Source organism: Eulemur rufifrons, chromosome 16 (assembly GCF_041146395.1).
Source record: "Eulemur rufifrons isolate Redbay chromosome 16, OSU_ERuf_1, whole genome shotgun sequence".
In the NCBI taxonomy this organism is placed as follows: domain Eukaryota; kingdom Metazoa; phylum Chordata; class Mammalia; order Primates; family Lemuridae; genus Eulemur; species Eulemur rufifrons.
In genome coordinates this window covers 50,096,383-50,107,966 of record NC_090998.1, presented here as the reverse complement: position 1 = coordinate 50,107,966, position 11,584 = coordinate 50,096,383, and the positions used below count along the sequence as shown (strand labels likewise).

The 11,584-nt window shown below is 38.9% G+C and overlaps 1 protein-coding gene and 1 pseudogene across 1 annotated transcript in view; both read left to right on the top strand.

Moving 5' to 3' along the window:
• Nucleotides 1–4,820: 4,820 nt before the first annotated feature.
• LOC138397809 (small nucleolar RNA U13) lies at nucleotides 4,821–4,918 on the top strand (annotated as a pseudogene).
• A 1,380-nt stretch (nucleotides 4,919–6,298) lies between these two features.
• GNS (glucosamine (N-acetyl)-6-sulfatase) overlaps nucleotides 6,299–11,584 on the top strand; it is a 33,881-nt gene continuing 28,595 nt past the window's right edge. The window contains exons 1-2 of the mRNA XM_069489861.1: nucleotides 6,299–6,619; nucleotides 11,120–11,179. Coding sequence (XP_069345962.1) covers nucleotides 6,425–6,619; nucleotides 11,120–11,179 — 255 coding nt within the window. The 5' untranslated portion in view covers nucleotides 6,299–6,424. The remainder of the gene's footprint in view (nucleotides 6,620–11,119; nucleotides 11,180–11,584) is intronic.

Below are 11,584 nucleotides of genomic sequence, written 5' to 3'. Positions count from 1 at the left end.
CTTATGCTAACATAGTACTACAGTTTTATTTTGATTAGTGTTTTCACAGTATATATATTTTCTATCCTTTCTCTTTTAACCTACCTGTGTCTTTATATTTAAAGACAGTTACTTTAAACAGTATATAGTTGGTTTTTGCTTTTTTTTCATCTGGCCTGACAAGTGCTGCCTATTAATTGGGCATGTTTAGAACATTTATATTTAATGTAATTGATATGGTTTAAGTCTATCATCTTTCTGTCTTTTATTTTTGCCTTCTATATTTTGTTTCTTTTTTCTTCTTTTCCTTCTTTTGAATTAATAGAATATTTTTTAGTATTCCATTTTATTTCCATTAATAGTTTATTAGCTATATCATTTTTATTGATTTGTCTAGTGTTTACAATATTCATCTTTAACTTATCACAGTTTACCTGAAATGTATATTGTATCAGATCATATATAACGTGAGAATCTTATAACAGGATATTTTTAGCCTCCCTTTTCATCCTTTGTGCTATTGTTGTTATCCATTTTATTTCTCTTGTAAATATGTTATTACTTTTGCTTTAAGTCAGTTGCTATCTTTGACATTTTTTTAAATGAGGAAAAAGTCCTTTAATTTATCCACATATTTACCATGATTCATGCTCCCTGTGTGTAGATCTGAGTTTCCATCTGGAATTATTTTCCTTCCCCTTGCAAATGTCCTTAAACACAGCAGTCCCCAGTCTTTTTGGCACCAGGGACCGTTTTCATGAAAAACAATTTTTCCAGGGACAGGGGTGTGGGGGTAGAGGTGGTTTCAGGATGATTCAAGTACATTACATTTATTAGGTACTTTATTTCTATTGTTACTACATTGTAATATATAATGAAAAAAATTATACAACTCACCATAGGTTGGGGATCCCTGCTTTAACATATTTTGTAGTTCAGTTTTACTGGCAATGAATTCTCCCACCACTTTTTGTGTTAAAACATCATTATTTTGCCTGAATTTTTGAAATTTAGTTTTGATGGGTACAGAATTCTAGGTTGATGGGTTTTTATTTTCTTTCAACACTTTTAAGATGTCATTCCACTGTTTTCTAGTTTGTGCAGTTTCTGTGAGATGTCTACAGTCATTCTTACCTTTGGACCTTTGTATGTTAATATGATTTCCCTTTCTTCTGACTGCTTTCAAGACTTTTCTTTATGACTAGTTTCCAGAATTTTGATTGTGATGTTTCTCAGTATAATATTTTATATGGGGCTCATTGAGTTTCTTGGATCTGAGATCAGAGTTTTCTCCAAATTCAGACATTTTCAACTATTATTCCTTTGAAAAATTATTTTCTTCCTTCTGGAACTCCAATTATGTGAGTGACAGACTACATGATTTTGTTTCACAGAGGCTCTACTTTTATTTTCATCTTTTTTCTCTCTTTGCTTTATTTTGGATATTTTCTATTGCTGTGTCTTCCCTCCCCCCATATTGTTTAATCTTCTATTAATCCATGCAGTGCATTTTTCAGATAGTGTTATTTACTTATAGATTTTAAAAAATATACAGCTTCCAAATCTCTCATGAGGCTCATGTTTTCCTTTAAATACCTGAACATAGTTATAATAGGTGTTTTAACAACCTAATCGGTTAACTTCTTCATCTCTGTGTTTATTATCTGTTTCTCTTGACAAAGTCTTCTACTGGTTAAGGGCCAGATTTTCCTGTTTGGGAGCCCATGGTAATTTTTTTATTGGGTGTAGGACATTGTGAATTTCATAATGTTGATTATCTGAATTTTGTAGTCTTGGGCCTTGTTCTGGAAGGCAAGTTACTTGCAGATCAGCTTGATCTTTTTGAGGGTTGTACTTAAACTTTGCTATGGTAGCCCCACTACTTTCCAGGTTCTTTATTGAATGCCCCTGATGATCAAGGAGGCCTTTCCCCTCTGGCTGGTTGGATCTCAAACATCACCAACCCCTCTGAGAATCATTTATTTTACATCACTTTGGTCATTCTTTGCATTGCCTTAGAGTGTTTCACCCTATGAATGCACATCTCAGTGTTCAGCAAAGTTTCAAAGAGACATGAATGTAGACTGTTTGTTTTTGTTTCTGTTTTTTTAGTCTACATAGCATGCTCCTCTTTGGAACTCTTCCCTGAAACTTCCAGCTGCTTTAACCTCCCTCAACCTTGATCTCTCTCCCTTCAAAGTTGTCCACCAGACAACTGTGTTATGCATGGGATTCTCTTTCCTGCTCTCTGGTTCAGAATGTACCTCTAGACAAAAAACAAGGGCAATTGTTTGTTTCCCCTCACACATGGATCACAGTCCTTCACTGACTTTTCTTCCTCATGTAAAAACATATTTTGGCCTGTTTTCTAGTTGGTTTTAGCAGGTGGGTTAGTCTGGCACTGTTATCCCATCATTGCCAGGGTGAAAGTTTTGAGGTTATTAAATGTTTAAGTAGAAGAGATTTATACTTCAGAGGACATGATGAAAAATAATATTGTTCCTACAATGAAAATTTCATAAGAATTTTTCAACTAATAGCTGAATTTCATTCATTTTTGCTTAAGCTCTTAGGAAAAAAATGTCAATATGAAAAAATGACTTATTTTACTAAAATAATTTCTGAAAAATTAATTGAAATAATGAGAAAATACATACAAAAAAGTGGTAAGTCAAATACATAATGAAACACCAAATAATATATATCCTATTCTGGATGTGACAAACACCGATCAATTGGTAATTACTGTGTACTTCTTTTCTAGCAGAAAACTTTCTTTGCAATTTTTACCTTTTTTAGCCAACTGAAAACATCTGAGACTTATTCAACAAAGTAACAAGATTGGTGCTATCTTAACCTGTGGTTGGACAATATTTACAATCAGTCATATGTGATCACAACTATTATGATGATTGGGACAAAGGGCTGCATGCTCTTTACAAATAACTTTGCACAATATGAGCCATACACAACTCATTTCCTTAATTTTGTTAGAGAAAAGGCTTCCCTTAAAGTACCTGAAGTGGTTAACTACTTTGATGTTTTGCAATAGTGTGTTTTACTTTCAGGTTCAACTACTGTATGGAGTATTTAAATATATATGACAACTTGGACTTTTTTATTTGAAGAATCAAAATATAATGAAATGATGTGTCCATTACAAAGGTATTCAAGCCTTGCAACACATAAGGTGGACAACATGATGTTTTGACATATGTATATATTGTGAAATGATTGTTCTCTTCCTGTTAGTAAATTATTGTTTTGTTATGATTGGAAATTTTTTTGTTACCATTCACTTCCAAATGTCAGGATAATTCTTGATTTTCTCACTCATCTCTATCACTTTGGTTTCATTTTCCATTAATTTTTTATCTCAGTGCTTTAATAAAATAAAGATGACAAAAGAAAGTGTCTGCTATTTACATTCACATCGGGAGTCTGTAATTTGTCACTTGTTTTATTGAAATGTTGCAAATATCTTTCTAAACCACAGTCAAAATGTTTTGAGTTTTACTATTTAAAGTTTTTACATTTTGTTTGTGTTTGGGTTTCTCTTCTGAGTTGTCAAAAATATATTTTAGAGTTCTTAAAGTTATTTTTCACCTTCACAGTTCACTGGCTTCTTTTAGTTCTTTGAATGTACCACCTTAGGACCTTTGCATATGCTATACTCTGTGCCTAGGAGACATTCCACCATCTCACTACTCCATTAACAAATTATCTCCTGGCTGGGCGCAGTGGCTCACACCTGTAATCCTAGCATTCTGGGAGGCCGAGGCAGGTGGATCCTTTGAGCTCAGAAGTTCGAGACCAGCCTGAGCAACAGCAAGACCCTGTCTCTACTAAAAATAGAAAGAAATTATATGGATATCTGAAAATATATATAGAAACAATTAGCTGGGCATGGTGGTGCATGTCTGTAGTCTCAGCTACTTGGGAGGCTGAGGCAGGAGGATTGCTTAAGCCCAGGAGTTTGAGGTTGCTGTGAGCTAGGCTGACCCCATGGCACTCTAGCCCGGGCAACAAAGTGAGACTCTGTCTCAAAAAAACAAAACAAAACAAAACAAATTACCTCCTAATCAAACTTCAGATTTTGCTGAAAGGTCATTTCCTCAAGGACCCTTAGACTAGGTCAATCCTTCACCCCCTTAAATGTTCACTGCACCCTTTACTTTTCCTTCATAGCATGTCTATTCATAATCATATACTTCTGTCACTATTAGATTGTCCATCTCTCTCCTATTAGACTGTAAATTCCATGAAAGAGGGACAGTGTCCCTCCTCAGCACTAGCATAGCATCTGGAACAAAGACAGCACCTAATTACACAATCTATGACCTCACATAGTTTATAATCTAGCCTTGAACAACAAGAAGACACAATTTTACAATTTGGGGCATCACTGCAGATGGAACAGGTTATTTTTGTGTGTGTGTGCAAGGAAGTCTTCCTGGAAGTCTTGAAACCTGAATGCACAGGTTTAGTTATTTCACTAGCTCAAAAAATGAGCCAAAGGCTATAACCCAGTATCTTGGCTGTCTGGGAACTGCTCTGACCATATTCTCCGCATAATTCTTTCTTGCAGAACTCTGGACAACTAAAAATATATATAGAATAAATTAGCAGGGCATGGTGGCGCATGCCTGTAGTCCCAGCGACTCGGGAGGCTGAGGCAGGATTGCTTAAGCCCAGGAGTTTGAGGTTGCTATGAGCTAGGCTGACGCCACGGCACTCTAGCCAGGGCAAAAGAGTGAGACTCTGTCTCCAAAAAATAAAAATAAAAAAATAAAGATAATTTTGCCTTCTGTATACTTACTTTTTAAAAAAAATGTAGTAAGATTCTTTCATGGTTCATAAGCGTGATAATTGGGTTTTCATGCTAATGTGAGATGTACCTCCCTGAAATCTTGTTACTCAGCACATGAGCCATCTGATGTGGAAAAAAATGTAATAAAATAAAGGCGTTACCTCCTTTTGCATAAGTCCTATAGTGCACACGAGGTTTCAAAAGTATTTCCACAATTATTTTTACCTTATAGTGCTTTCACAAGTTTTAAAAGATTTTTCTTGGCATACAGTCCAGATTAGGCAAAATACTGTTACCAGCAAGGAGGTACAGTCTGTTGTACCGAGTTGGGGATATGACTAGACAGTTTACCTTGCTTGGGATATTTCTGTTTTTGTAGACTTCAGCATGGGAGTACGGTACAGTTGTTTCAGAGTGACCACAGAAATATTTGGAACTCCTAATTTCATGGAATTTTTTCCCCTAAAGATTACTTAATAATGTGGTTGGATGACCATGTTTCAAGGTTTTTGTTCAATGTGCACATCCTCCAACATCTTCCCAGAGAGCTTTTTAAAAAGTCACCAAAGAAGGTGGAGGGCGGTGGCTCATGCCTGTACACCTAGCACTCTGGGAGGCCTATGCGGGAGAATTGCTTGAGCTCAGGAGTTGAAGAACAGCCTGAGCAAGAGTGAGACCCGTTTCTACTAAAAAAATAGAAAAAAATTAGCCAGGCGTGGTGGCGCGCACCTCTATTTACAGCTACTGGGGAGGCCGAGACAGGAGGCCCAAGAGTTTGAGGTTGCAGTGTGAGCTATGATGACTCCACTGCACTCTAGCCGGGGCAACACAGCAAGACTCTTGTCTCAAAAAAAAGAAAAAAAGAAGAAAAAAGTCATCAAGGAATATTAGGATAAAGCTGTCAGGATATCCTTAAATTGTTTGTTTGAAACCACGATGTCAGCTGAGGAAAGCAGAACATCATCAGGCTTTGGAGTTAAGCAGAGCTGACTTGAATCCAACTTCAATTTAACAGCTGGGCTACATGAGAATGTTAAGACCTACCTCACACCTCACAAGTTGTAGAGAAACTAAAAACGAATAAACATAAGTGCCCTGACACTCTGGTTTCCCTTCATTTTGTATAAACATAAGAGCCCTGAATAAGTACTCGTTGATTCAGGGGTTAAATATGCTAGAAAAAAAACTTTACCCATCAGCTGCTCTTAACATCTGGTAGGAACATTCTTTCTCTCTCTTCCTCTTAATCGGATGGTATTTGGTGACTGCCTCCTGCTTTTCATCTTCTCTTCCCCCCATTTTAATCGCTCCACCAAGCGCTCAGAAACAGGTCCTACCAGAATGCACCCCAGGCCTGCGCCAGGTCCTCGGAATCCTTCGACCCTTTTTGGCAAGTGCCCGGCGTTTCGCTCGCGGCTGCGCCCATGGCCCCGCCCACGCCTCCCGTCACGTGACCACGCCGCGCGCTCCACCCCCTGTCCCCGGCTCACGTGATCGCGCCTGGGGAGAAAACGCCTGACCCTAGCCCCCGGCCTTCACCGCAAAGCCTTTTCCTGTGGCTTGTCGGCCTTTCGCCCACCGGCTACCTGCGCGTCCCTCCACCCCGCCCCGGGTCCCCCCGGAGCCCTGTCCGCCATGCGGCTCCTGCCTCTGGCCCCAGGTGGGCCCCGGCGGGGCAGGCCCCGCCACCTGCCCTTCTGCAGCCCAGTGCTGCTGCTGCTGCTGCTACTGAGCGGCTGCCTGGGGGTCTCCCGGGTGGCGGCGGCCTCTCGGAGGCCCAATGTGGTGCTGCTCCTCACCGACGACCAGGACGAAGTGCTCGGCGGCATGGTAACTCCTCTATTTCTGCCCCGCCCCTCCACCTCTCCTTCTGACTCCCCCGTTTCTTGCTCTCTTTTTCCGTCCCCACCCCTACTCCCCGAATTGGCTGCCTTGACCCCAGGTAGGTTTGGTTTTGCCCCATGTGGCCGGTTACTCAGGTGTAAGGGGCTGCAGGACTGCTTCCTCCTCTGAATTGATACGCATGCACGCACCACACGGAGCTGCTAGTCTGGACCCTACTGCTGCGGAGTTCGCGTTCACATCTCAAGAGAAACATGTGGAGGCCATTGGAGGATGGGTTGAACCAATGAGGAGCAGGTGCTGGCTAAGAGCTAGCGAGCCCTGATTGATTTTCTTTTGGATTAGAGGATCAGTGGACAAGTCCAGCCCCCTTTATGAGGGACCTAGGCCCCTCTGCATTTGTGCCTCTGTACAATATCTGTGCCTGATATCTAGAAAATAAGTGCTGAAATGAGCTAATCTGGTATGCAGGCTGTTGAACTGTTGAGTGTGTGTTTTGCTTCACAAGGCTCAAGAAATTCAATCAATCTAATTGAACGCCTGGCTGTTGCATTAGATACTGTCAGCGGTTCATTTTATGTCTAATGGGTTGTTGTGATGAGACTCCATTCCTTACCAGAATTTATTTTGCTCTTGTATTGTAGAATTCTGGAATTTATGACCTTTGGAAACATCCCTTCGACCCCTTCCTCACGGAGGCCCAGAAAGCAGCTTGCCCAAACAAGACACAGAAGTAGTTGAGGCAGAGTCAAGACAAAACCCTGACTAGCCCCCTGATCCAGGATCCAGCATTCTTCTCATCTTTTCAAAAACAAAGTCTTTATTGCTTTCTTCCTTTCAGTTCTCTTTTTGCTTTCAGCTGAATTGCTGAGACTATGAAACACTCCAGACAAGAGGTTCCTAATTTTTCCTGTGTGGTAACTCCTTAGTTCAGTGTCCTTCAAACTGCTGGTCCCAACCCATGAGTGAGTTGTGAAATCAGTTTAGTTAGTAAGCTACCAACGTTTTTGCTTGGAATGTTTTGTAGCCCGTGCTTTAGTGAAGAAAAGTGTATCCATCACACCATAATGTTTAAGTAAAATCAAGAAATAGGTAAGAACAGTTCCCTGGGGAAAAAAGTAAAAACAGATGATAGCTGGAACAAACACAGTGAAATGTTAAAGGTGATGTTGCTACATAAAAGACTATTTCAAAGAAGGCTGAAAAATTCCACATTAAACCAAAATCCTAAATGGCTATCTGTAATCCTTTGTCCTGAATTAGTCTCAGGGAATTGGAGGGTTGATCAACTGTTTTGCAACTATGGCAGCAATTTGTAATCTTTTTGGGGTCAGAGGATTCCCTCTCTGCAAAAATTTTTACATACATAGTATGTAAAATGTGTGTGAGAGAGAGACAGACATGGTAAAGGTAACCATATCCATATGTATATTTCTGGGTTGTAAAGTAAAATATCTTACTCTCGTTGTGCTCAAGAGCGTGAAAATAAGATACTTTCATTTTGACTCCACACTTCTTTGTGTCATATATGCCTCATGGCCTTTTAGTTTCTACCCAGCCATGTTGACATCATAGACTCTTGGTTTAATTTCCTTCCTAGGTTTTACTTTGGTTTTTACCACCATTACAACTTCTGTGCTTATTCTGCTGCTCACAAAACTCCTTTAAAAAAAAAAAATTGTGTCCTTGAAGAGTGTTTTGTCCAGAAAAAGCAAGCCATCTCTATCAGTGATTAAAGTATTTAATGAAAAGGTCAAGCTTTCTTATCTCTGTTGACAAGAAAATTAATTACTTAAATATAAGGTATTCAGAATTCAGTTTCTTCAATTCTTATAGACCCCAGCTGTAGTCTCTGTATATTTGAGGTCTCTCCCCCTTAGTATGTTAATCCTACTTACTTCTTTAAACCAGTAGCAAAGCCCTCTGCTGTAGATAATATCCTAAAGAAAAGGAAACTAATACTTGGAAGTGGTTAAGTAACTTGGCCAAGGTTCATATAGCTAATAAGGGGCAAAGTTTGGGTGTGCTGTGATCCCAGAGCATCATGCTTTTTCTCCTATTCTAGAATACTGTGATAATACAGATTTATCAGATGTCATTCGACATGCTTATACTGGCATTGTCATTTAAACACAGATCAGAAATTCTTCAGGTGACATTTGGGGATGCCAGTGGGATAATGGAACTCCTTAATTTACATGTAAAACTATGTAAAAGTTTTTGCAGAGGAGGGGTTCTCTGATCCCCAAAAGATTACAAATTGCTGCCATAGTTGGAAAACAGTGATCAACCCTCCAATTAATTCCCTGAGACAATTCAGCTCAAAGGCTTATAGATAGTACTTAGGATATTGGTTTAATGTGGAATTTTTAGCCTTCTTTGAAATATTCTTTTATGTAGTAATATCATCTTTAACATTTCACTGTATTTGTTCTAGATATCATCTGTTTTTACTTTTTGCCCCCAGGGAACTGTTCTTATCTATTTCTTGATTTTATTTCAACATCATTTACACTGTTCTTCACTAAAGCATGGGTTGCTCTTTTTAAAATCATTTACTCTGGGAAAAAGTGACATATGGTCAAAACCTCAAGGAAGTGAGAGAAGCCATGATGAAATATAAGAGAAGAATAAATACATCATGTCATTGCTTTGCTTAAAGCAAAATGATTTCCATTGTTAAAAGTAAGGCATAGAATTATCAGAATTGTCAAAACTATTTCAGAGCAATTATATATGGGACTGGGAAAGTAAATGACTCCTTAGGGTTTTAATAGAAAGGATTTTGCTTGGGATGAGCAAGATAACACATTTGCCCCTATGCTTCTTAAAGACTGTTGTATGGCCTTACCCTGACGAGCCACCATCTTTGCTTAGATCTTAAGGATCCGTTTTATATTCACATTAGCGTGGACACACATACACATACATTTTCAGTGCTGTGTGGTTCTTGTTCGGACTTGTTTGATTAAACACAGATTGTGGTTATCATTTGTACTACTATTAGCAGTGTAAAGATTATGGTTGTTAATGTAAACTTCTTTTTGACTTAGACTAAAATCTAAATCCCACCCCCTCCAATCCGTGGAAAAACTGTCTTCCACAAAACAGGTCCCTGGTGTCGAAGTTGGGGACCACTGCTCATGGTAACTCAGGTTCTTTGTCTAACCATTGTTTCATTCAGCCCAGTGTTCTTTTCCGAAGATAGCACTCAGTGATGTTTTAAGGATAGCATGGCTGGTGACATTGCTTCTGAAAGTTGGCAAAGACCTTCTACATCTCTAGTGTCTCCTGGAAGCCTCTTACGGATCTACTCATGAAATTAGCAAAGCTCTTCTTGAATAAGTTAGAATTCTCATCCTTTTGAGCTTATGGGTTCCTTAGGTTTTCTACTACCAATATAAAACAGTGAGGGAAAGTAATTTATACGTTATCAAAAATGAGGCTCTTGTTAACCTAGTTATATATTTGGATTATCCATCTTTAAGGAATTATTACACAACAAAACATACTTAAAACTGCATTCAGTATGGTCTTAGAATTCAAAAGTATTTCAGAATCATCATGAATTGACTGATATTACAACTAAAATGGGCCTCTTCAGTGGTGCTTTTTGCTGTCTGGAATCTGAATAAAGATTACTAGTGTTCTGTTTATTTATATTTAAAGACTTCATACTTTTATTCTCTGGGGTGAAATTAATTGTCCTCTGTACTTATCAGGATCCTAGATTTTGAACAAAAGATGAAAAATAAGGATATAAACAAAGTAATTTCTGACTAGCCTTTTACTTGACAGGGTTCTTTCCTGCTTGCCACCTGGTTCAAGGCCTTCTCCTGAGGTGGTGGTTGGTCTAGTGCAGAGGGCAGCAAGCTGGTAGTGGACAAGTATATGTCTGGGCTCCACCACTGAGTGTGAGGTTTGAGTCAGTCTCTGAGCCTTGAGGCCTTGTCTGGCTTTCAGAATCTTAAGTGTTGTCTTATTTCTGTTTTAAGGGGAGAAAGGCTCCTTTCACATCATTTTCCACATCCTGCTTTTAAATAAGAATCTTAAGTGTTGTCTTATTTCTGTTTTAAGGGGAGAAAGGCTCCTTTCACATCATTTTCCACATCCTGCTTTTAAATAAGAATGAATAGAGATAGATAGGTCCACCCTGTCTACCTTGTAAGGGTGTTGGTGATAAACAAAAGGGCACCAAAATTTCATTACATTGAAGTCAGCATTGCTGGAATTATGCCATCAGCTGTGAACTTTCCCTTCCTGTGAGCGTTATGACCCCCTGCACTTTTGCACAGGATGCAGGTGACTATAACCAAACCTGTTTGGTTCCTCTCCAGAAACACACAGGACTCTCTTGGCTGTTGCTTAGTGTCAGGTAGAGCTGACCATTTGGGAACAAAACATTGAGTAAGATGTGACAAAACATGAATCCTGGTCTATGTGTTTTAATTTATCAGGTATTTAACAGATAATTACTTACTTTTACAGACACCACTAAAGAAAACCAAGGCTCTCATTGGAGATATGGGGATGACTTTCTCCAGCGCTGTAAGTTTTGAGGCTAATTTAATTTTGTTAGACTTTAACTGTGTTTACATTCTAAGAAGAAACTTATATTCTGGGGACTCTGGTATAATCTGTGTGGTTTTTCATTTCCTAGTTAAGTGCCTGATCTGAAGGAAGGACTTTATTTAATGTGATGCAAACTCTTTTAATTGAAATATTACTTATCAATAGAAGATTAGTGCAGGTATTTTCTAAACCAGTCTGTTCTACAACTCAGAACTAGAGAATTTTATTTAAAACCTCTCTGTTTTGAGATTTGAAAATGGATTATAAGAATCATGTCACATTTAGCTGAGCTCAGTGGCATGTGCCTATAGTCCCAACTACCTGGGAAGCAGAGGTGAGAAGATCATTTGAGCCCAGGAGTTCATGTCCAGCATGGACAAC